Raw genomic sequence first — 27,290 nt, 5'->3', positions numbered from 1 at the left:
GTGAGAAAGACGATGACCACAGGAGACTGACTGAGATGGAATGACAAATGCCGAGGACGAGCCATCCCGAGTAGATGACCCTTCAGTGAAATCCGACGTTGGCGCCGTGTACTTGTCATTCATCATGCGCAGGTAAGCTGTTTGGCGACACACGGGGCTGTATACCTTTTTCCTTCCATGCAGGCCAGGAACAGTTATGCGGGTGTCTGGGCTTGACAGAGACCATGTAGGGGCACTAGGAGCCACTGTCTTCACCACGAAACGCGGAACGCTAGGCTTCAGCTTAGCCATCATCGGGCGGACCTTGCAATGCTTGCGACTCAAGATCTTCGATACGAGCGGGTGCCGCCGATGATGGGATAAAAGGCGGCGGAAAAGTCGGCAGGTCTCACCGTAGCGAAGAACGTCCAGCGTGCTGTCCTTCGCTTCAGCAATAACTGCTCGGGTCTCTGCTGCTTGGGGAATGCCAAGGCACATACGAAAGCTTCGCTCCAGGAGGCACTGCAACCTATGATCTGAAGATGTCGGCAGGCCATTAAGCATCGTAAAAACTATACGCGAGGGACCCTCGAACGAAAGCCCTGTGGACGGCCAACAGAGAGCTCGTGTCACTGCCCCATCTCATGCCTGTCAAGCGACGGATCACCGCAATCCAACGGTGGATCTTGATCTCCAAGCTTGCAATATGCTTCCGCCAAGAGAGCCCAGTATCAACAGCGAAACCTAGAAACCTATGGTGAGACACGTGCTTCAATGGTATGCCAGCAACCGAAAGCTGGAAGGACCGCATGTTCCGCCTTGTGAAAGGGAGTATTACTGTCTTTTCCAACGAGATGTCTAAGCCCGCCAGTGACAGGTACTGCTGGATAGTATCGAGAGCGTGTTGGAGGAGTCGCTGGAGGGCAGGACGGGCGAGGTTGAAATTATCACTGATCAGTGGAAATTATGGAAGTGGCAGCGGATTGAAGGTCGCAGTGCGATTGGACGAAAATGATGACAATGATGCTTTTTCGCACCATCTGGCGAGCTCCGTGACCACTACGACATTCCGAGTTACTCGCCTTGTGAAAGGGACCTACTATTTGGTGCAACTTCGGTTGCGCGCAGCTGTTGCGGAGTTGCAGCAAAAAAATAAATAAAATGCAATAAATAAAGTTGCATCGTGTGAATCGGCCCTCAGACATCACCGAGGTTTTGGCGCTTCCATCTCAAATGGGTGTGTAGCGGGCCGTGGACAATGACGAAGATGGCCACGCGCCTGAAGCACCTGCCTTAGTTCCACCGGCGCGGCCATAGAGATTGGCCACCGTCATCGCCTCTCCGTGGCATACCATCATCGCCAGTCGGGGCTCATGTAGAGGAAGACCATCGTCCTCTACATTTGGTGACCCGAACAACGAACACCATGTTCGGAGCAAATCGGCTCTTTACTATCCCAAATTCCTGACGACGCCTTCGACGAGCACTACCACAGCGCCCTATACTTGGACCCACCGCCTGCCAACCCCGCCATTAACGTACCCGGCGCCTTTCCGTCTGCGGCCTCACCGTCCAGCACGGCCCGGCCCACCTCTGCAGCCGTGAAGCATTTCACCGTCCGGCTCACAACGACAGCATCACGTCTGCCCTTCTCCTAGCGACTGAATCGCCGACCGCTTACGTACCGCCCTGTAGCAGACGACACAGATGGCGTGCGCCGTGCGCAGGCACATCGAGTTTTGCACGCCCCTCGTGTTACGCGCCAGCCTTTGACCATTCTACTCGGCCACCCTGATCGAGTTCAGTTGGCACCCAGCCGGCAATAAAGAACCTTCCGTTGCAGTCCTTTCTCTGACTCAACACTGGTGACCCGGACGTGATTTGAACACGCAACCTTCGATCTTCGACCTTCGACCTTCGAACACGCAACGAAGATGGCCACGGCCCGCTACAGGTGCACCGGAGCAGACGACAAGCGCTTGGGGCTTGAGAGATTTGGCGTGGCGTATTTCCTATTGAGAGTGCGATGCATCGGGTACAAGCGGCTGGCGGTGGGAAGTGCTTCTAATTACTTCGTATAGTACGCTTGGAAGGAAAATGCAGACGTACTATGTTCCTGATTTTTCCCGGTTCGGGGAACTGTAATTTATTATTGCTTGGGTGGTGGCCCAAGGCTTGGAGGCGTCGGGCGAGGGCGGCACGGGGCGCCGAGAACGTCGGGCACGTTAGCAGGAGGTGGGCTACGTCAGCGATGGCGCCGCAGGCATCGCAGTTTGCGTTGCCGCGTCTGCCCATCTTGTGCAGGAGTGACGGAGTGTAGGCGACGTTAAGGCGGAGGCGATGAAGGAGGGTTTCCTCGGGCCTGGTAAGGTGTTGGGAGGGGTAAAGTTGCATCGCGGGGTCGATGGCTCGAAGAAAGGTGTTTCATCGAATAGCGTCTGCACTGAAGTGGCGGGTTTCAGAGGCAGACCATCGACGGATTTTAAGCTGGCAAGCTGATACCGTGAGCGGTAGGTTTGCGATGGGGCTGTCACAGCTGGGTAGTTTCATTTTAAATCGAACAACGTGTGAAAGTCGTATTTTTTAATTCGCCGAGAAAAAAATATATGTTAGAGGACAGCTCAAACGACGCAAATTGCGCCACGTGCGACGCTCGTGCGTGTAGTAGTTTCCGCGTAGGAGAGGGGGAAAGTCTGATGCTGCTTGAGCACGCTTTCTTCTGGACCGACTTTGACCGGATCTAGCACCGCTAATTTTATGTCTACGAACTGGAGGTTTTTTGTGATTATAGGCTGCACCATAGACACTGTCGACAGTCACCCACAAAACTCTGAGAGCCACAGATTTTCTGTTAAAAAATGTCAAACTTGGCGTAAACGTTCAAAAAGGCCAAACTTTGTTACCAATTTGCTTCATGACGGAACCTCTGAGAACATCGAGCTTAGTGCCATTCGATAGGACATTGAAAGAGCTTTCGTGCTGTATAGAGCTCATTTTTCTCAGCCCAGTTGTTTCTGCGTTATTAGCTTGAGAATCACACATGGTAGGCGAAAATTGCCAATGTTGCATCTCAGTTTTCTCAAAAATGCCATCTTCGATTTCCTTGATTATTTTTCAAAAGGTGGCGTCATGTCTCTACTTTAGACGCCAAGTGAGACAATCTTTTATTTTTGCCTGAGAGACGCGCAGCGATTTTTTTTGTCAGGCAAGGTGCACGAGGCTGCGGCCTTGCGCGCCCCACACACGAGCACGAGACCTTCAACCTCTTCTTTGCTACAAGTGTCCCGCTGACGGAGAAATCAATGACCACACTGCGTGAGCTTGTTGTAGTGTCCCCAGAGCATCACTTTACGTTTACCCAATGGTCTCCCAGTTCCGTCAGGCTCATTCAAACCGTGGGAGAGTACATGAGTTGCCTGTGCGCCCTTGACGAGAAGCCCCAGTTCGACGAACATGCCGACAAAGCAGTGAGAAGAAACGAAGCGCTTCGTAGAGATCTTTATCCACTGGTGACATCTTAGTTTTTGTTTGAGGTTGCCGCCAGTCCCCCAGGAAGTGTGAAAGTCACATCCTTTTCATTGGTAAAAGAACGAAAAACGGAAGTTTCGAAAAACGTAAAATGTGCCCATTGCGAGACCCCTGCAGGTGGTGGCTGCCACCGTTGGATTAGCATCATCCGATAGCTTTACACATGTCCTTTCACATGATATAAAGTGAATGGGTTCAAGCGCATGGATGCCAGAAGGACTACTGAAGACCACACCGAGGGTTTAAGGTACTTACGGCTACCGGAAACGAGGGATTTTAGTTGTGCGTTGTTCTGTCAGTTGTTGTTCTGTTGATTCCCACGGTGACACTGACATATCTCGGTGAGGGCTAACGTGTTATACTTGAGAGCAGCAACTGTCATCACAGCGGTCTTACGGGTTTTGTACCACTCGTCGTGCTTCCGAAATAACGCTACGGAGCATAAAACTAATTAAAGAGAGTATGCACACCTTCGGAACTATCACTTATTGCGCCCAAGCTAAGAGGCGACTGCAACCACGCGACCACAAGTTTGTATTCTCAGATGTTGTAACTTTCTGTCCCCTGTCGCCGTAGTTCTGCCTTCTTAATATTAACTCGCACGACAGCCTCATAGCGTGCGTATGTGTATTGCCTCAAGCACATGTGCGGGAGAATAGTGAATATGCGCACGTGCGTATACGCACACGTCGTGCGTGTGACTCCCATGAAAGTGCGTAATAGCAAGTTCAAGTCGCCCACGAAAGTATTGCCCTGCGTCTCCAAAGGAAAAAATAAACATACGTACCATAAGTGCAAAATAAGTACATAATGCAACATCTGGGCATTAAATTACGAAGCAAAGACTACGAAGCAAAACGCGCTCGTAAACATACGAAGAGCGCCTTTGTCTGGAAAAATCGCTCCGCGGAAAGGTAGACCTACGTCTCAATCAAAAAGAGAAAGGGTATTTTACCAGCAGCGCAAAGTACCGGCATAATTCTGCCCCTGTGGAATACATCGTGAAAAATATTCCGGCTTTTTAGAAATAATTAAGATCGAACATGCAAAATTTTCCGTACCACTCGTGGTTTTGCGATACTAGGCGGACAAAGAATGCGCTTGAACCCAGTCACTTTATATCATGTGAAAGGTCATGTCTAAAGCTATCGGATGATGCTAATCCAATGGTTGCAGCCACCACCTGCAGGGGTCTCGCAATGGGCACATTTTACGTTTTTCGAAACTTTCGGTTTTCGTTCTTTTACCAATGAAAAGGGTGTGCCTTTCACACTGCCTGGGGGACTGGCGGCAACCTGAAACAAAAGCTAAGATGTTACCAGTGGATAAAGATCTCTACGAGTCGCTTCGTTTCTTCTCACTGCTTTGTCGGTATGTTCGTCGAACTGGGGCTTCTCGGCAAGGGCGCACAGGCAACTGAGCCTGACGGAACTGAGAGACCATTGGATAAACGTAAAGTGATGCTCCGGGGACACTACAACAAGCTCACGCAGTGTGGTCATTGATTTCTCCGTCAGCGGGACACATGTAGCAAAGAAGAGGTTGATGGTCGCGTCCTCGTGGGTGGGGCGCGCAAGGCTGCAGCCTCGTGCACCCTGCCTGACAAAAAAAAAATCGCTGCGCGTCTCTCAGGCAAAAATAAAAGATTGTCTCACTTGGCGTCTAAAGTAGAGACATGACGCCAGCTTTTGAAAAATAATCAAGGAAATCGAAGGTGGCAGTTTTGAGAAAATTGGGATGCGACATTGGCAATTTCCGCCTACCATGTGTGATTCTCAAGCTAATAACGCAGAAACAACTGGGCTGAGAAAAATGAATTTTATACAGCACGAAATCTCTTTCAACGTCCTATCGAATGGCACTAAGCTCGATGTTCTCAGACGTTCCGTCATGAAGGAAATTGGTAGCAAAGTTTGGCCTTTCTGAACGTTTACGCCAAGTTTGGCATTTTTTAACAGAAAATCTGTGGCTCTCAGAGTTCTGTGGGTGGCTGTCGACAGTGTCTATTGTGCAGCCTATAATCACAAAAATCCTCCAGTTCCTAGGCATAAAGTCAGCGGTGCTAGATCCCGTCAAAGTCGGTCCAGAAGAAAGCGCGCCCAAGCAGCCTCCGGCTTTCCCCCTCTCCTACGCGGGAACTACTATACGCACGAGCATCGCACGTGGCGCGATTTGCGTCGTTTGAACTGTCCTCTAACATATATTTTTTCTGGGCGAATTAAAAAATACGACTTTCATACGTTGTTCGATTTAAAATGAAACTACCCAGCTATGCGCGCGCCTTGCAGCAGCGTCGGCACGGGTATTCCCAGGGAGGCCCATGTGGCTGGGAACCCACTGGAGCCCGACGGTATGACCGTAGGCGAGAACGGAGTTGTATGACGAGATAGTCATTGCGTGGAGGTCGTTGAGCGTCTGGGATCCATGTGAGCTGATAACCTCTAACGCTGCCTTACTATCCGTAAAGATGGACCAGTTTCCCTGTGGCGAGGTGGAAATGTGCTCAAGCACCGCGTACCCGGCAAAGAGTTCAGCCTCCGTGGATGACGTCTCGTTTGCAAGTTTATAAAGGTGCGCTCGACGTCCTCGTGGGGCACATAAAATGCTGCGCTCGCTCTGTCAGGTACCACCGACCCATCGGTGTGAACTGCTAGCCGCTGGTCATGTAGCGTGAAGAGGTGCTCCAGGGCAAGCTGACGTGTGACAACGGAAGGAGTGACATTCTTTCGCCCAAGGCCGGGGATAGTGGAGCGCACGAAGGGCCGGTCGAGGGCCCACAAAGGAGGGGTGAAGGACACGGTAGAAGAGGGCTGGGGCACAACCACCCGCAGGTGGTCGACAGCGCCACCAAAGGCAGAGTCGGGGCAGTCACTTCCTATGAGTCGGAGATAGTGGAAGGGGTGCCGCGTTAGGATCCGCGTGTAGACTCGAAGGGTCTCCCTGTCACGCAGGATGTTTGCAGGTGGTTCACATGCCTCCGCAAGGACTGAGTATGTTTCGGTCGTCTTAGGCAAGCCCAGACGCACCCGAAGGATGCGGGCCTGGATATTGAGGAGCTCACGCTCGCCAGGCCTACTCAGGCCGTGCAACACCTGGAGGCTATAGCGCAGCAGGCCTAACACGAGGGAGTGGTGTACTCGGCGCAGGTCGTCACAAGACGGACCCCACGACAGTCCAGCGACCCGTCGCAGGACGTTCGCAAAGTTAGACGTCTTGGCCGAGAGTGCCTTGATGTTGTGGGACCATGACAGGCGTTTGTCAATGATAACGCCAAGATATTTGCAGTGCGGCACGAATAGGAGAGGAGTTCCAGAGACATGAAGAGGGTAGCGGGCGAATGACCGCCCGGTAAACGCCATACCGACTGTCTTGCTCGGGGAGACACGTAGTCCCCTATCGGTAAGGCATAACACGATGGTATTGAGGGCGTTTTGTAGGCGATGTTGAATGGCGTCACGTCGCATGGCAGAGGTCCATATGCAAATGTCGTCAGCGTAAATTGTAATGTTGGTATGCTCAGACAAGTGCGTCGGGAGTCAAGCCATGGTGAGGTTGAATAGGAGCGGACTTAACACACTGCCTTGCGGTACGCCGCGATGGACAGGGAACAGGGCTGTGTCACCTTGCGTGGTGCGCACAAATAGAGACCGATCCGACAGGAAGTCGCGGATCCACGCCGTCGTGCGTGCCCCGACACCCGACTCTTGCAGCGTTGCGACAACCGCGCTGTGGAGGACGCTGTCATAGGCTTTCATGACGTCCAGGAAAACAGCGGCTGTGAGTTGGCCTTCAGACTGTGCTTGTTGAACGCTAGACACGACATCAACCACGTTGTCAATGGACGATCTGGCTCTGATCACCATGGCTTCGGGGAAGTACCTCGTGGTTTCAAAGTGCCAGCTCAACCGTGCGTGAATCATGCGCTCCATGATCTTCGCCACACAGCTAGTGAGGGCTAGTGGAGAGTATTACCGCGATCACACATAGGCAAATAAAAATTAGTTCCACAATTTCTTAACCAGTCATTGCTAATACATTTCAGTGGATACGGAGAGCTCCCACTGCATGTAGTCAAGGTGGATAGTATCACCGCGATCACACATAGGCAAATAAAAATTAGTTCCACAATTTCTTAACCAGTCATTGCTAATACATTTCAGTGGATACGCACAGCTCCCACTGCATATAGTCAAGGTGGATAGTATTACCGCGATCACACATAGGCAAATAAAAATTAGTTCCACAATTTCTTAACCAGTCATTGCTAAGACATTTCAGTGGATACGCACAGCTCCCACTGCATATAGTCAAGGTGGATAGTATTACCGCGATCACACATAGGCAAATAAAAATTAGTTCCACAATTTCTTAACCAGTCATTGCAAATACATTTCAGTGGATACGCACAGCTCCCACTGCATATAGTCAAGGTGGATAGTATTACCGCGATCACACATAGGCAAATAAAAATTAGTTCCACAATTTCTTAACCAGTCATTGGTGATACATTTCAGTGGATACGCAGGGCTCCCACTGCATGTAATCAAGGTGGAGAGTATTACCGGGATCACACATAGGCAAATAAAAATTAGTGACACAATTTCTTAACCAGTCATTGCTAATACATTTCAGTGGATACGCACAGCTCCCACTGCATATAGTCCAGGTGGATAGTATTACCGCGATCACACATAGGCAAATAAAAATTAGTTCCACAATTTCTTAACCAGTCATTGCTAATACATTTCAGTGGATACGCACAGCTCCCACTGCATATAGTCAAGGTGGATAGTATTACCGCGATCACACATAGGCAAATAAATATTAGTTCCACAATTTCTTAACCAGTCATTGCTAATACATTTCAGTGGATACGCACAGCTCCCACTGCATATAGTCAAGGTGGATAGTATTACCGCGATCACACACAGGCAAATAAAAATTAGTTCCACAATTTCTTAACCAGACATTGCTAATACATTTCAGTGGATACGCAGGGCTCCCACTGCATATAGTCAAGGTGGATAGTATTACCGCGATCACACATAGGCAAATAAAAATTAGTTCCACAATTTCTTAACCAGTCATTGCTAATACATTTCAGTGGATACGCACAGCTCCCACTGCATATAGTCAAGGTGGATAGTATTACCGCGATCACACATAGGCAAATAAAAATTAGTTCCACAATTTCTTAACCAGTCATTGCTAATACATTTCAGTGGATACGCACAGCTCCCACTGCATATAGTCAAGGTGGATAGTATTACCGCGATCACACATAGGCAAATAAAAATTAGTTCCACAATTTCTTAACCAGTCATTGCTAATACATTTCAGTGGATACGCACAGCTCCCACTGCATATAGTCAAGGTGGATAGTATTACCGCGATCACACACAGGCAAATAAAAATTAGTTCCACAATTTCTTAACCAGTCATTGCTAATACATTTCAGTGGATACGCAGGGCTCCCACTGCATGAAGTCAAGGTGGAGAGTATTACCGCGATCACACATAGGCAAATAAAAATTAGTTTCACAATTTCTTAACCAGACATTGCTAATACATTTCAGTGGATACGCAGGGCTCCCACTGCATGTAATCAAGGTGGAGAGTATTACCACGATCACACATAGGCAAATAAAAATTAGTTCCACAATTTCTTAACCAGTCATTGCTAATACATTTCGGTGGATACGCTGGGCTCCCACTGCATGTAGTCAAGGTGGAGAGTATTACTGCGATCACACATAGGCAAATAAAAGTTATTTCCACAATTTCTTAATCAGCGCATGTTTGCATGGTTCTGACCGCTGCTGACAACATGAGCCTCAACGACCTGGCCAATCTCGCCGACCGAGTTCTGGACATGGCACCACCTCAGATTGCTGCCGTAGCTCCGCCACGGCAATCCGAGCTCAGTCCACCCCATGCCGCCACCGCCAGCTCGGCACACCCGCTTAACCTTTCCGTACTCGACGACCAGATTGCGGCGCTTCGAAGTTGTAGCCCTCCGACGGTCTTCCCGCTCACCGCAGCGCTCGCTGTAATCGCATCGCCGCCGTTCCCCATCTCCTGCTCGCATGTGTTGGTACCACTACCGTTTTCGTGCAAGAGCTCGCAAATGCGCTCCACCATGCACATTTTCGGAAAACGACCGCGCCAGTCACTAGAAATGGCGGCTGGTGACACTGGCGCATCGCCTACCCACCTCTTCTTTGTCATCTACAAAAACTCTGGACTCAAATTTTTGGTGGACACTGGTGCTGACGTGAGTGTTTTGCCATCTTCTTTCTTCCACCGTCGTCAGCAACGGACTTCCCGCACTCTGCAAGCCGTGAATGGAACGCCCATTGCTACGTACGGAGAGCATTTCCTTTTTGAACCTTGGACTTTGACGAACTTTTGCTTGGGTATTCTTGGTTGGCGATCTCCAGCTCCAGTACCCCATTCTGGGATCGGACTTCTTGAGCCACTTTGGTCTCTTGGTCAACATGAAGAAGCGAGTGTTGTGCGACGCAGAGACCAAGCTTCATGTCAACGGACTTCCGTGCCATCAAGAAGTTTCCAATCGCGTCTCTCTCTCTGCAAGAGTCCCTCCAACTGATACGTACAGAAGTTCCCATCGCTCCTAGGGCCGTGCAACACTGAACATCCAATTGGCCATAGTGTGACTCATTTCATCGAGACCAATGGACCTCCCGTGCACGCTCGACCTCGTCGTCTTGCCCCACTGTGCCTCGCTATCGCTAAAAAGAGAGTTTGATCACATGCTCCAACTTGGTATTATTCGTCCTTCCTTCAGCGATTGGTCGTCTGCTTTGCACATGGTGCCGAAGAAGACTGGCGACTGGAAGCCCTGTGGTGATTACTGGGAGCTGAACAAAGCCACAATCCCTGACTAGTACCATATTCCGCACATTCACGACTTTGCCTGTAACCTGCACGGAACAGTCCTCTTCTCTAAGGCAGACCTCGTCAAGACATATCATCAAATTCCAGTCGAGCCCTCACACATCCCGAAAACTGCCACTGTAACACCATTCGGTATGTTTGAACACCTTCGGATGCTCCTCGGTCGGCGTAACGCTCCGCAAACCTTCCAACATTTCATAGATCAAGTTTTGCGAGGGCTTCCATTTGCGTTCGCTTATATTGATGACATACTGGTTGCCAGTACTTCACCGGAAGAACACGAGACCCATCTCCGCGCAGTTTTCTCTCAGCTGGATAAGTACGGAATTGTCATCAATGCAGCGAAATGTAAATTCGGCAAGTCATCTCTGGAGTTCCTCGGCCACCTCATCACCAGCGAACGCATTCGTCTCCTGGACAAGAAGGTTGAAGAAGTACGGAATTTCCCTGCGCCAACGTCTTTCCGCCAACTGGGAGAATTCTTGGAGCTAATCAATTTTTACCGGCGTTTCATCCCAGCATGAGCTCATGCGTTACGACCGCTGACGGATATGCTGCGAATGCCTCAGAAGAAAACTGCTGGTTTTCCTTAGTCCCAGGACTCTAAAGCGGTACCGCATACGACGGATTCTCGACGGAAAACCGGCCACCGTCACCGTTTTTCCGGTGAGCCGACGCGATCAATGGGAACTTCACCGATTTCTCGACGACAGCGGTGGACACAAAAATCCGGCGAAGAGTGGAAGCGGCCGCTCGATGGCAGCCAATAGGACCGCTCCACGCGCTATCGTTCCACGAGCGGACGTGGCGGGCATTTCGGATGCCCGTATGACCAACCTGGGAACTGGGAAGCATGCTGTCGCCCGCCTGCAGCTGTATGAGGGCGCTTTTGTACCGCTTGCTTCGCGAATATGCTTTGACCGCAAGAACTTCTGTGTGCCACTATAACTTTTCTATGTGTAGCAAAATATTTATCAGTTAGTTTGAAGTCAAAATTTAACACGGACTACCGAAACGCCCGCCAGGGCGCCACCGTCCGCCGCAGTGGAAATCTGTGCATGCGGTTCGTACCGCCATTCTTCCGTCGAGTTGTCGTGCCGATGGGAAAGTTAGTAGTTTTTCCCTCGAGAAAGCGTCGATGCGGTTACCGCTGAACGCTGCTTTCGTCAAGGTGAAACAAGCGTTAGCAGATGCCTCAGTGCTGACGTTCCCGAAGCACGGCGCTCCCACCAACGTTATGATCGATGCCTCGGACATTGCTGTCGGCGGCGTTCTGCAACAGTTCGTGGACAACCAATGGAAGCCACTCGTTTCTTTCTCGCAGAAGCTTTCGCCGCAGCAGGCTCACTACAGCAGTTTCGGCCGTGAGCTGCTAGCGGAACTAGCGCTACTTTTTGGAAGGCCGGCCATTTCACATCCTCACGGATCACAAACCGCTCATCTTCGCTTTTCTCTTCAAAGGAGCCGACAGATATACATCCAGAAACGCCCGACAACTCGCTTTCATCAGCGAATTTATCGTCGACATCCGTCATGTCAAGGGCGCCGACAATCCAGTTGTCGGTGCACTTTCCCGAGTGGCCGTTAACGCTATCTCGCTTCCTCATGTGAACATTGATTACGTCCGAATAGCTGAGGCGGAGGAATCTGGAAGAGCAGCTTCGCAGCTCTTCCACGTTACTTTCTTTTGAGGTAGTCCCACTCCATGGTTCTCGCCGCAAGATGATCCGTGATACCTCAACTGGTAGAGAAAGACCTTTCGTTCCACCATCCTTCAGACGGCAGATCTTCGACAGCATTAATTCTCTCGACCACCCTGGAATTCGCGCGTACTAAAAGCTCATCATCGCACGCTTCGTGTGGCCGGCCACTAATGCCGACGTGCGAGCTTGGGCCCGCTGTTGCCTCGTCTGCCAGCTTGTCAAGGTGCAGCGGCACACCAAAACGCCTTTCACCGCTTTCCCTCTTCCCAATACCCGCTTTTCTCATGTCCATATTGACATCGTAGGACCACTACCACCATCACGCGGCCATTCGTACATCCTGACGTGCGTCGATGGTTTCACCCGATGGCCTGAAGCAATACCCATCATCGACATCACAGCCGGGACTGTCGCAAGGGCCTTTCTCCACGGTTGGGTAGCCCGCTTCGGCGTGCCCCCTACCATTTCTACTGACCGTGGACGACAGTTCAAATCCCACCTCTTCGCGTACCTCCTGTACTTTCTGGGAACGCATCGCGCACGAACTACCGCTTACCATCCGCCAGCAAATGGCTTCGTCGAACGTTTTCATCGTCATTTGAGGCCGCTATCTCGTGTGCTCAAGACCGCTCAACCTGGTTCGAAACCGTGCCAACTGCCCTTCTCGGAATTCGCACCGCCTTCAAACAAGACCTGGGTACCTCCAGCGCAGAGCTAGTGTACGGCACATCACTTCGGCTTCCATCCGAAACTGTTCAGACGTACGATTTTTCTGCTCCGTAGTCTTTTTTACCAGAGTCCCTGTTTCTGCCTCTACTACTGCTGAATTTCCCCCTCCGAGGGTGGACATAAGCAGGTCTTGCCCTGCTGCGCGACGCAGAAGGGGCTGTGTGCTCATGGAAGTGGTCGCGAACGAAGATCATGGGTCGTCAACGGAGGAGGTCAGTGCCGGCGACACTGATTCGTCTCTTAGCGGCAGTACGATCCTCCTTCGGAAGCGGATGAGCGATAGTCCCGCGCTTATCTCCTCTGACGCTGACGACGATGAATGCCCCTCCCAAGATGTTGCCATAAGGGCACGAAAGACTGCCCACCCCAGCCATGGACGGTCTACCAAACTTGAGGGAACCACAGTGTTGTTCGCGCCACTGGACCCGGCGTCCAAACTCGCAAACCTGAATCATCCCAAGCTCTCCGAATTTCTTTCCTCTAAGGTGCCAGGAAGGATTAAGGAAATACGTCCCAACTATGCAAAGAACATCCTTGCTGTGGAAGTCATTTCCCTACCGGCAAAAGCGTCCCTCTTGAGACAGGATCTGTAGTGTTCCCGTCCGCGCCTACGAACCGCGCCCCCTCAATCCGTGCTACGGTGTTATCACGGAATCGATGTCTCGCTCTCTGACGATCACATAAAGGAGGCTATCAGGTCTGAGCCTCTGGTTCTTGCGGCAAGGCGATTACGGAAAGCATCAGGAGCTGTGAGACTAATTTTTTCCGGGTCACACAGACCGAAGGACATCAGCTTCCATCTCCTGACAATGCGAGTCAAGGACTACCTACTGCGCGTCCCAGAATGCCGCAATTGTTTGAGGCACGGCCACGTAGCTGTGTGCTGCAGCCGGAGAAAGGTTTGTGCAACCTGCGGAGCGTCCCATGACTGTGCTGACTGCACGCACAATGACCCCTTGTGTGTCAACTGTCATGGGAAGCACCCAGCGACATCAAGCGAATGTCCCAAATTCAAGCTGCAAAGACGCATCGCCAGAGAGCGCTCGCGTCCTAGCAGCAGCTATAGAGAGTCAAAGGAACAAGTCCTAAAGAAGGACCGCCGAAGGAACCGCAGACGAAGACGCCAAAGATCTGTGCCGCGGCAACCACCCTCTACGCCTGCTGCCGAGAAGAAGCTTGCCTGGAAGGACAGTCACTTCCCACCAACACCCCTCCACGACATTGCGCAAGCACCACCGAACTATGCACCCAAGAGCTGCACGGGAGCGACCCACTCCCAGGTAGCCCGCCGCGCATCTCCCGCTTCATCGTCTTGCGCTCCAGCTGACATGCAATCAGTGATAATCAGACTGCATTTCGTGGCACTAAAGGCTATAGTCTCTGCGTGCCCCGAGTGTAAGGCGCTCACTGAAACCCAATCGATCCTACAACTTGAAAACGCAATCACCCCCTTACTGCCAACCGAGCCGGTTGGACGCTAAGCCCCGGCTGTGTGAGGGCATCGCTCCCTGGATGGCTTAATGGCGGTGCCAACAATAGTGCAGTATCTGACGACAACAATCTTCCAGTGGAATTCAGGAGGCCTTCAATCCAAAATATCAGACTTTCGCCAGTTTGCGTGGCGGCACAAGTTCCCCCTCATGTGCATCTCGGAATGCGGGCTCCGAGCCGATTTCCGTCTGTCGAATTACATCACATATGTCTCACAACCAAGCGGAACAAAACGTCGGGCAGCCATCTTCATCCGCTCGGACATACCGGCTGTGCAGAGGAGCATTGTGGCAACGAGCGAAGGGGAATACGTCTGCTGCTCGATTCTAGTGGGCCGCCCGGGACCTTACAGTTGTCTCCCTCTACATACCACCCGCTGTCCCATATGATGTAAGCGACCAGGAAAAAACATCCTATACAGTGTCCCTACGCCATATGTCTTATGTGGAGACTTTAAAGCCCATCATACCATCTGGGGCAGCGTGCGGTCCGACTAGCGAGGACAGCGGCTTGCTGCGCTGTTCGAAGAGCGAAACCTCCACATCCTTAACGACGGTTCCCCAACCTTTGTACAGTCACCACGCAGATCGTCGTGCCTGGACCTGACGGTTGTGTCTGCTTCGGTGGCGCGGCACTTCACTTGGACTGTTGGCGCTGATATGCTTGGCAGCGATCATGCCCCGGTGTTAGTCAACATTCGCGGAGAACCTGGGCCACAGCTCAAGCGCGCAGTCAAGAGAACCGACTGGCAACGCTACAGGGCTGCCGTTGATTCCACCTTCCCAGACCCCGTACTTGGGAACGCCAGCCACGGCGACTTCTGTCGCCTGGTGGTCGGCGCTACACACTGTGCCACGAGAGTCTTTCACCTTCCCACCAAGTTCTTAGCGGTCGACGCGGAGTACGCCAGACTACGTGCGATCCGGTGGAGAGCAGAGAGGCGGGCTCGTCGCACGCATCTCTTGGCCCATATGCTGGAAGCGCGACGGATACAAAAAGCCGTCCATAGACACATCTGTAAATTGGCCAGAAATCACTGGAGGAACTTTGCTTCCTCCCTATCTCCGCGAACACCCCTGTCCCGAATGTGGATGGTACTCAGAGGACTAGCCGAACCTGTTACCCAGAGAGACCCGTTCCGATCACTCTCCGTGGCAACAGGACGCTCCGAATTAGAGCTGGCAGAGGAGTACTGCGGCAGACTTACGTCCCAACCCCCCGACAGCTCAGCGTCAGCCCGTGACATCCCGGTTGTTCCGGATCCTCCAACTCAGCCCTCTCTGGGTCAACCGTTCTCGCTCATGGAACTGGAATTGGCTCTGCTTCGTTCGCCATTGCATACATCCCCCGGGGCAGACCTAGTCATCTACAAGGCTCTCCATAACCTCCCGCTGCGTGGACGACAGCTGCTTTCACGGATACTCAACGAGTCTTGGTGCGCTGGCGCTGTGCCCCAGGAGTGGAAGGTGGCGGTTGTTGTTCCCATCGTAGAAACCCGGAAAATCACCTCACGACATAGACTCCCTTTAGCCCTTACTAGCTGTGTGGCGAAGATCATGGAGCGCATGATTCACGCACGGTTGAGCTGGTAATTTGAAACCACGAGGTACTTCCCCGAAGCCATGGCGCGCTTTCGGCAGGGAAGATCGTCCATCGACAACGTGGTTGATGTCGTGTCTAGCGTTCAACAAGCACAGTCTCAAGGCCAACTCACAGCCGCTGTTTTCCTGGACGTTATGAAAGCCTATGACAGCGTTCTCCACAGCGCGGTTGTCGCAACGCTGCAAGAGTCGGGTGTCGGGGCCCGCATGACGGCGTGGATCCGAGACTTCCTGTCGGATCGGACTCTATTTGTGCGCACCACGCAAGGTGACACAGCCCCGTTCCCTGTCTATCGCGGCGTTCCGCAAGGCAGTGTGTTAAGTCCGCTCCTATTCAACCTCATCACGGCTTCACTCCCGACGCACTTGTCTGAGCATACCAACATTACAATTTACGCTGACGACATTTGCATATGGACCTCTGCCATGAGGCGTGACGCCATTCAGCATCGCCAACAAGACGCCCTGAACACCATCGTGTTATACCTGGCCGATAGGGGACTACGTGTCTCCCCGAGCAAGAGAGTCGGTATGGCGTTTACCGGGCGGTCATTCGCCCGCCACCCTCTTCATGTCTCTGAAACCCCTCTCCAATTTGTGCCGCACTGCAAATATCTCGGCGTAATCATTGACAAACGCCTCTCATAGTCCCACCACATCACGGCTCTCTCGGCCGAGACGTCCAACTTTGCGAACGTCCTGCGACGGGTCTCTGGACTGTCCTGGGGTCCGTCTTGTGACGACCTGCGCAGAGTACACACCTCCCTCGTGTTAGGCCTGCTGCGCTACAGCCTCCCGTGCCCGTATTCACCAGTCCCACTTAGCCACTGGTTTAGTGACGTCTGGTTTAAGTTGATCACGTGAGTACTTCGTCCGCCAATCACGGACAACCACCCCGCTGGTCTAACCCGGCTACCGTGAAGCCCATGGCTGCGTCCATGGAGTTTGTGTGCACAACGTATAGGCCTAATCTACGCTTCGCCGGAAATTTTTCGGCGAAATACAGGTAAGTTTTGACTTGTAAAGCTACTAGAAGTGTTTGTAAGGCGAATGTTGTTGCACTCCAATCAATATTTGCCCTCAACGTCTCACTTCGTTCGCCGTTCACACGACGTAAACCCGGCGGCCTAGCGATGGTCTAACTCCCATGAATTTGCATAGGACTGATTTAAACTAGGGGTGGGGGTAGTTTAAAGCCGGTCTACCGCGGAGCAGCTGTGAATGAGCCTTTCGAGAAACAACCCAAAAATAGTTTTTGCTGGACGCTGTTTTCAAGTTTTCAATAGTTTTCAAGTCGAAATTGCGCAAATTAAGCAAAAAGAACGTTGTGAGGAACAGGAACATTTTTTTCTTTTAAAATCAATCAATCAGGAACAGGTGAGCGAAGTAAGTGAAGTAATAAACCCGCCAGTGAGTTAAAAGTTAACGATCGGTATGAAGTGAAATTTTGAAATCCGCTCTCCTAATTTAGGACCAACATCGTCAAAGTTAGTGATGTCAACATTGGCAGCTAGACACAAGTCACTTTCCGATCCAAAGCTGACAGGAGGTCGTGCACAAACAGCTGTTACCTCCAGCAACAAAAACGACGCTGATAGTGCGTGGTACTTTTAATACAGCCCCTTGTGCCTCTGTTATACATCACTAACAATAGTTCGTACTGTGCTGCCGTTATACTGGTTCTGATTGATACATTTAACGACTTGCGGCACACTACAGTGATCGCCGGTACTTGTGAACGAGCTTTGTGTTCCTAGATTACTGTTAAGTGTTTCCTGTTAAAAATGCATCCATCATGTTTGTCTTCTAAACTGAACGGAGGTCACAAGAGGGAGGGGAGGTTCCATGAAGCAGTTATACCTCCATGTGCCTTACAGCTATACAGCGGAGTATGGTACATGTTACCCAGCATGTAAAAGCACAAATATCAAGCACGTAGCTCGCCTTTGAAATGCTATGAGTGACATTCCAAAATAGTAGCATTTAGAGGGTACCTGGAGTTATATGTTGGATGTCCCAGTGCATTAACAAGGCGCAATATTTCAGATTTGACTCTGGAAAGGGCACCATATGGAGGAAGCTCTAGATCCCCTTGGAAGCTTGATTTGCTTGCCCAGAAAGATGCAAGCCCCATAGGAAAGCACTATTGTGTTCTGTCATTATGAAAGCACTAATGTTTTTTTGGAAATCGCTATGAGCATGTTTCTTGGCACAATTTTGTGCTGGTGAGATCTGGCTATGCTTATCGGCTTCAATGCAGGGTGCTGCTGTATATGTCGACTGGGAGAAATTTTAACAAAAAAGCCGTGTCTTTAGGATATCAGACTTGGTTATTCGATAAAAGTACAGGTAGAAATATCCCGCAGAGGCATACAAGGAAATATTGCGAGCAGTGTTTTGTGTCAACAAATTTGTATGGACAAATGAGAGCCTTCACGGGGTCATATAAACACAACACTAGAGTGTCAAGCAGCCCATGTAGTCATGATGTCGATACCACTGTCAGGAGTGTTCAGATGCTGCGTGCAAAATTGTGAGCAGGTTTCACCTTGCCGGTTCAGGAGAAAATCCACAGAGAAGTGAAGGTCTCAAAATTTTATAAGGACGCACATGTAAGTACATGTATAGCTAAAATGTGTGCTCTACCGCTTCCAGCACACCACAGCAGAAGGGTTACTTTTATGCTCACATTTATCATCTGCTAACAGTAGATGTGGCTTTGTAGACTGCCACCGCAAGACACAAAACACAAGAAACCTGGCTGCAGACTTTATCAAAGCAACATATTTCTGGAATGCGATTACTGCCAATACAAGCCCATGACCATGATTCACACAGTGTTCCCCTTCATTGTGTGAGCAGCACTGTGTATGCCCAACACTTTGTTTCTTTTCTTCCAAATTATTTGTTATGGGCACAGCAGTGCCTGAACCCCATGCTTTTGAGTTGTTTCTTTGCATTAAATCAATAAAACTTGTTACGCATCTCCACAAGGATTATTATTATTAAGGATATCAACTATTAGTTGTGGAGTACAGATGTTTGTCCCATGCCACATGCTATGGAAAAAAGAAATATTTACTACATTGTGCGTGGAGACACAACTCCAATGCATTGATAGTGCAACAGAGCGGAATTCTATTGGGCAGTTTAGCATGAAAAGCAGAAGCACTAGCTGACACTCTTACTGGCACAGGAAGTACCAACACGGAACAGTTGAAATTACTGCTGTACATTGGACATGAAGCGTGATTGAATACCGGAAATGCTGTCTGTTACACATAACAAACAAAAATAGAGATCATGAAAAAGGGAACTGTGAAGGAAGGACATGTAGGGTGTGTCTGAGCCGGTGCAAAGAGAACCAGTAAGAAAATTACCAGTACCTTGAAATATACGTAGATCACAGGGACCTGTTGTTATTGGTAATGCTGTTTTTCCACCTTGTACTGCGGCGCACAAGTACATCGATCTGTCTGAAACGCAGCTATGCTGAGGACAGTCACCACGTGGCAGATTGACATTTGTATCATCTATGCTAAATCATGGGTATCATTATGATGTGACTGCAGATGTATGACAGATCAGATCACGTGATCTGAGAACACAGGCATGCTCGTTTTTTGCAAGATTTCCCGGCAAATCTCACATGCTATGCATTGTTGACAGCTGTCATGACACTGATGTCATGACATGGTGGCGACACGGATGTCAACGACACTCCAGCTTTACACTGGTGTGATCTGTGCACTTGTTGTGTAGTCTCATATGCTGCAAGGCAAATCTTAAGAGTAGAAAAACACGTCCCTGTGTAATCAGGTCACAAGATTTATTATATACATCTGCATTCACATACACATTGCAACCATGCCTCTATTCATCGTGAATGCCCAAATGCCTGTAATTTCGTTCTGTTGTGTCTGTCTTCAATGTGTTCTGAATAGCAGTGTAGTAATACTGCATGAACCAAACCAATGGCCACTTCTAATATACACTTCACTTCACTGCACTTTCAATTACGTTGCAACTTCGTTCTCCTTACACCTGTACAGGTACGTGCTAAGTGCCCACGATTCTTCCATTTTGACATGTCCTGTATATTACCTGATAGGAACAGGTACTCCCATTGCGTACTAGCTCACCTCTGCCTTGACTCACACTCCACCCCTAAATGTACACCAGTGAATGAAAGATGAACGCAATATGGGCATACTACCGTCACAAAATTCTCATCTGATTAAGAGTGTTGTTATCAGCATCATTACAAATGATTCTAATGTGCATGAATCTGTCACTCGAAAGCCCACAGGAAAGAGTGCCTAGATGCTGTTACAATGCAAGACACCACGGCACTCATTTACACTTGGAAAGATTGAAGCTTCCTTCCTTCACATCATCACCAGGAGGATATGTGGCGCCTCAAGCGTACTAGTTTTACTGCATAACCGGCACAAAATGCCTGTGACATATGATACACCTTCTTATTTAGTTTGTTTCAGGAAAGCAGTTCTTTAATGCAATACGTGAAGAAAACTAATTGTCCTACAGATATGTGGCTGGAACGTGACTAACCATTGTAAGAGTAGAAACCATTGCTTCAGGAATATTGTGGTTGTGTATGCGGAATTTTTCCTTTCTTCTCAAGAAGAGTTTCGCACTACCTCTACCTCTGTTTCTTTTTTTGTAACCCTGCCCCCTCCACATTTTTTTGTAATGCACCCATATGGGTATATAAAGTTCAATAAAGTGTATTGAAATAACTATATGCCCTTCATGTGTGCCAACATAGATGTGTTTGCCCAAAATCTGTGAAACTGTTGTTGCTGTTGGGTACTGTTAGCTTGCAACCATTCCCCCTGACCATACGTCACCTATTAATTTCCAGAATACACCAGCTGAAGACATCGCATGTTCATCACTGGCTATTGAAGTTAGGTGGTCAGCCATGCAAATTCGTCTATGTTACTTTTCTGCATATTAAGCAATGTCCCACATTTCTGCTCCCAGACTTTGTCCTTGATGATGCAGTACACCGCGTTCACAAAACTAATATACTGTCTGGTTGTATAGCTTTGTGCTGATATAGCTGAATGAATATGTCGGCTTTTGCAAAGTTACAACTGCCAAAGTGTCTCAAAAGATAACAGAAAATGTGGAAGAAAGATATACAATCCTGTATTTCCTAAAAAGTAATAGCAGCACATTGTAGATAAGATGCATCTGGTTTCAAGTTTCATTCTTTTCTTTATATGAGCTTATTTGCATTGCATTCATTTGTCCATTGCAGCCTTCCACTTACTGTCCAATACATATCAATACAGAAAGCTAGCAGACAATGATCGGTGCTGCTGTTTGCTTTGATATTCCACGGTGTTGTTTCTCAAGAAATAGCACAATCTCTCACCACACAGTTGTGCGGTTTATAACTGCGTAACTACGCAGTGCACAAATGCATGGGGCACATGCACAAATTTTTCAGAGCTTTACCATCTGTATTTCAGGTTGTCTGCAATACAGGACAGTGTAGAAAACTGGGCACAGTCAGAGGACTATAGCGTGACTTAAAAGCTAAAAAAGAAAATCCTCAAGAACGCTGTATAGAGCTGCTGATGTAATCGTGCAGTACCTTACTTTGCACAATTGGACAGTGGCAGTTCTCAGAGCAGCCTTGCCAAAGGAGAAGCAGAGGTCACACGGGCCTCTCGTGTGATTTTACTGTCAAAGTTCAGCTATCTGTGTCAAAGTGAAGTGGTAACTGCAACTGCATTACCATAGAAATTCTTCCTGAACAAAAAGCCTAAATTGAAAGTCTCAGCTGGTGTATTATAGCGTGGCATAAGCTGTGGGGAGTTTTTAGGCATTGGTGGTGGTGATTGTTTGGCATGTAATGGTGCAATGATAATGGAAGTGAGGTTGTTTACAATGCCAGTATGAAGTCAAGAGAGGAGCTCATAAAGAATGATCGCAGAAAAATACACAAGTCCCTGACCAGGTATGTAAAAGTGTTTCCTCAATAATATATGAATCTGAACAAGCAAGCACAATGCAAATAGCAGCACGGATTGGCTTGTAGCTGATGTTGCAGCTGTTGTTGTATGTGTTTGCCTTTGTCCATTGTATGTTTGCTCCACCCTTGAAACACGATTATTGAGACAAATAAGACCTTCTGTACGAGATATTTTACCCATTTTAACAGCAAAGAGAAGATTGTTTGTATTTTGTGTATGTGGTCTCAATAAACAACAAATTCTGAATGGCTCGGATCTATTGTAACGACACTAAAGTGTGCCCTTTTATTTTTGCAGATATGGCATCTGTGATGTCAAGTGCGCTCAATATATGACTGTAGGCCAAATGTGTACATTCCCATTATATTAAGTTCCAGCAAGTGACAGTCACAGCACAGCCAGTCTTTGTTAGCTGAACAGAATAAATCAATTCAGTGCTTGATGATTTGTACAGGAATGTTATATGCAGAGATACGCAGATAAAGGAGGTCACAATTAACCATAGCACCGCACTGATAGAACGACAGGAGGTCACGACACTGGCAACTTCCACACAACTCACAGGCAGGGGCACACACGAAACACACTAACGAAAACTTTTCGTTGTGGGTAACACAACGAAAACAGCGCTAACACACACACACACACAGGACGCGGACGTAAACAGGACTGCACCGTTCGTTTTCCGTCGTGCGCCAGAACAAACGCAGCCAGCGAAGCGATGCTTTAATGCGTTGCAGATTTGTGACACCTTGTAAAGTACTACGTCAATTTCTTCAAACCATAACACTATAAAAGTTAGGCGTGTGGGAGTCCGATGCAGGATATGGCCACCCTTGCATCAATGGTATTGCTGTTTACTTACAGGCAGCCTACCGTGATGATGCGCCTGCACACACGCTACGCACATGACACCAGGCTTGAAAGCGTAAAAACACGCTGCTGACATGCCCCATCGATCGAAAGGCTATCTTGATCGTTGCAATTCACCACACAGGACGCACAACAAACAATAAACAAGCGATGGTCCATGGAGGTGCAGTTATTATACGCAACCACAATCGACGACCGAACACTGACAAAAGTACAACGATCGCCTCCACGAGAATACGTACTCCTGCCTCTTCGATAACTTGGCAAACGCGCTCTTTGTACATTGTTTTAGCGATCATATGAACAAACACAAAAGCAGGCTTAACTGCCGGCTACCCACACACCATCACGCAACCACCTGTAGCAGCGCCGCCTGAACTTTTCTTTATCAACCTCATAGCAAAAAGAAAAAGAAAAAAAAAAAACAGGCATCTTCCTCTTCGCGGCCCTTCCGTCGTCTGCTAATTTCTCCCTCCCCTCAACCATCCCGTGACAATGTGAATAATGCGCATGCGTTGTGGTCAAAGACTTCAGAGCCGGAGAGATCACGTGATCAACTTAAACCAGACGCCACTAAACCAGTGGCTAAGTGTGACTGGTGAATACGGGCACCGGTGCTGCACGGCCTGAGTAGGCCTGGCGAGCGTGAGCTCCTCAATATCCAGGCCCGGAGCCTTCGAGTGTGTCTGGGCTTGCCTAAGACGACCGAAACATACTCAGTCTTTGCGGAGGCACATGAACCACCTGCAAACATCCTGCGTGACAGGGAGACCCTTCGAGTCTACACGCGGATCCTAACGCGGCACCCCTTCCACTATCTCCGACTCATAGGAAGTGACTGCCACGACTCTGCCTTTGGTGGCGCTGTCGACTGCCTGCGGGTGGTTGTGCCGTGTCATTTGCCCCTCCTTTGTGGGCCCTCGACCGGCCCTTCGTGTGCTCCACTATCCCTGGCCTTGGGCGAAAGAATGACACGCCTTCCGTTGTCGCACGTCAGCTTCCCCTGGAGCACCTCTCCACGCTACATGACCAGCGGCTAGCAGTTTACACCGACGGGTCCGTCGTACCTGACAGAGCGAGCGCAGCATTTTATGTGCCCCACGAGGACATCGAGCGCACCTTTAAACTTGCAAACGAGAAGTCAACAACGGAGGCTTGCCGTGTACGCGGCGCTCGAGCACATCTCCATCTCGCCACAGAGAAACTGGTCCACCTTTACGGATAGTAAGGCAGTGTTAGAGGTTATCAGCTCACATGGATCCCAGACGCTCATCGACCTCCACGCAATGACTATCTCGTCATACAACTCCGTTCTCGCCTCCGGTCATACCGTCTGGCTCCAGTGGGTTCCCAGCCACATAGGCCTCCCAGGGAAATCCGTGCCGACGCTGCTGCAAGCCGCGCGCATAGCTGTGACAGCCCCATCGCCAACCTACCGCTCACGGCATCAGCTTGCCTCCTTCAAATTCGTCGATGGTCTGCCTCTGAAACCCGCCACTTCATTTCAGACGCTATTCGATGCAACACCTTTCTTCGAGCCATCGACCCCGCGATGCAACTTTACCCCTCCCAACACCTTACCAGGCCCGAGGAAACCCTCCTTCATCGCCTCCACCTTAACGTCGCCTACACTCCGTCACTCCTGCACAAGATGAACAGACGCGGCAACGCAAACTGCGATGCCTGCGACGCCATGGCTGACGTAGCCCACCTCCTGCTCACGTGCCCGACGTTCTCGGTGCCTCGTGCCGCCCTCGCCCGACGCCTCCAAGCCTTGGGTCACCACCCCCTCTCGCTCGTTACACTCCTCGGGCCTGTCCCGCGCCCTGGACAACGGGTTGTTACCAAGGCACTCTCCGAGTACCTTAAGGCCACCGACTTGATGACCACCCTCTGAAGCACAGGCGGCAAGCCTCACCGCCCGCAGCGCATCGTTGCCATCGCGGCTTTTCCCGCACCTGTTTTTTTAAGGAGTAGCAAGCTGGCATTTGCCTGACTGACATCTCCTTTTTGTGTGAATAAACATATACCCCCCCCCCCCCGAATTATTCGAGCCTGCCGGTTCTCCCAATCTGGCGGATGCATCTTTTTTTATTGCAAAGCTTCGTGCAACCATGTCTTGAATCCGGCCCTCCCCGACCCGCCGTCATCTTCGAAGCCATACGTTCGTCGCACCGGACCTTGTGACATCAACGCACGTTTTCGTTCGGCGCGACTCCGTCCGACGCGCGTTGCAACCACACTACGACGGCACCTACCTCGTCCGAGAACAACACCCCAAGTGGCACCGGCTGTGCACCCAGGGGCCCCCTGACACAGTCTCTCTTGACCGTCTCAAACCGGCCGGCTCAAACGTTGACGCGTCGTTACTGGCCACCTTCACCCTGCCAGGTGACCTTGACCCTCCCACCAATCCGCCAGGCGTCGCAACGGCTACTACACCTGCTCTCGTTCCTCCCAAAACGGTATCTTGGAGCGCCATCCTATGCCGTTTTTACCGCCCAGACTTCTGACGTTTTCTTTTTCCATGGGGGAAGGGGAGTGATGTGGAAGCCCCATTGCCAATTCTCGTCCCGCGCCTTGGTTCAAGCTACGCGCCACAGGCGCGAGAGCCATTAGTTCGGCTCTGTCTTTAGGACCGTTCGGTCATGTTAAAGGCTATTCCTCTCAGACCTGTTTGTCGTCTCAGTCACAACAGATTCTTAAGCGATGTCACTTACCAATTTCGTAGCACTGGTTCTAACACCGTCGGAAGCTGACTTGAATTAACTGCCGCCATACTCTGTATTAAAAAAAAAAGAAGAATGATTTCAGTTCATGGAAGGTATATACGGGCGCCCACAGCAGGTCACGTAGTTCCAAGCCTACATAGTACAACAAAGAGCGCTCTTGCTTTCACAGATGTTCAAAACCACTTCGAGGAGTAGCCAAATACAGGGATTTAGTACTGTAGCCCTGTACTGTACTGTACAGGGCTTTAGTACTGTTTACCAACAGCATGGGATCCCCTGGCGTTAATGTACCGTACTGATCAAACACATTAGGGACACAAGGCCGTCTCCAGGCCATTTTTGTAAAGACAACTGCAAAAAATGTGCTTTCACACCCGTCGATTGACAAGGCGCTACACCAAGCTCCCCTTTGATCCACACGTTCAGGGAACAAGCACCACATTTTTATAGCAAGCTTTCTAAAAATTGTTGAATCGCAGTCCCTTTCCAGGCTTCTACTTTCAAATCAACTTAGAGATATTTTCACGCAGTTGTGAACGCGCCACTCGATGTATTAGACTTTTCGTAGTGTTCCGCAGACATAGCTCGACACTTTTCGTGCGGTTCTGGATCATAGGTATAGTGACCACTTTCATATATGCGCCCTGTATCCTCTTGAGGGCTCGTGATGGACATCTCTGTGGTATTAATGACACCAGTGATCGAGTCGACGACTACATCATACCTGTAAATCATCGGACCGGTAAATCATAATTTCGTCCAGACAATTTATTGTCATACTTCTCCCTCAAGATCTCCCCAGACAAAAAATGACACGAAAGCCCTTTCTACACAGGGAGTAAAGTGAGGATTATTTTCTTCCCTGCGTAAACAGGGCCACATACTGCAGTTACCATACAGCCCGTTGCACCCGTGTTCTGGAAGTATCTCCAGAGGGAAAGGCTCACGTACAACATCAGCCGTGTGGAAACACATCAGAGTCTAACATTCAGCCCAGTTTAAAGAACTGCAAGGTAGTAGAAGTGCACCATCCATAGTGACTCCAGCTTCAGCCTTGAGCCCTGCCGTGACTGTCAGAGCCGAGTGCCAACACGAACGCAGTACTGCTGACGACACCGATGATCCAGCTGTTATTGGAATTGCTCTCAGACCAGTTCCTTCAAGTCGTAGTCCAAGTTCTGTGTGATACGCATTCACTGTTCTAGATGTAGCTTGCTTATCACTGTTTGCGCTAGCCGTCATGTAACCGCGCATCACTTGTGATTGCTTGTACACGCGCTACGGAGGGCGTATCCCGGCAGCTTTAAAAGCGCAGATTTGGAAAATAAAAGGCTTTTTTTCTAGTGCACGTCGCACTCTAAGGATGCCTCGACAAAACATGGTGTCAGAGTTCACGACAACCTAAATGCCTTTCGTATCGCTTCCTGTTCTGCGAGCTCACTATACACCATCATGACGGCAGAAGCCATGACGGAAACATGCTTGCAACGGCTTTTGGGGTGGAACCGCCTGCAAGTTTTAACTTCTCAGCTCCAAACGAATGGCCTACTTGGAAACGTCGGTTTCTCCGTTCCTACACAGTCTCTGGACTGGCAATTTGGGCAGCAGCTAGTCGCCTCCATGGTGTAACAACAACAACAGCGTGAGGTGAGGTCATTCACCGCAGCACTTGCGGTACCATAAATCAGTGCATGTGGGTTAACATATGAGTGGGATGACGATGAAAAA

General features: G+C 49.8%; 1 protein-coding gene across 1 annotated transcript in view; it reads right to left on the bottom strand.

Moving 5' to 3' along the window:
* LOC135374465 (uncharacterized) overlaps positions 1 to 27,290 on the bottom strand; it is a 233,232-nt gene that overhangs the window by 72,370 nt on the left and 133,572 nt on the right. Inside the window, exon 6 of the mRNA XM_064607421.1 lies at positions 25,551 to 25,612. Coding sequence (XP_064463491.1) covers positions 25,551 to 25,612 — 62 coding nt within the window. The remainder of the gene's footprint in view (positions 1 to 25,550; positions 25,613 to 27,290) is intronic.

Source organism: Ornithodoros turicata, unplaced genomic scaffold, assembly GCF_037126465.1.
Source record: "Ornithodoros turicata isolate Travis unplaced genomic scaffold, ASM3712646v1 Chromosome62, whole genome shotgun sequence".
NCBI lineage: Eukaryota > Metazoa > Arthropoda > Arachnida > Ixodida > Argasidae > Ornithodoros > Ornithodoros turicata.
The sequence above is the reverse complement of the archived record's forward strand: the minus strand, read 5'-3'. Positions and strand labels throughout refer to the sequence as shown.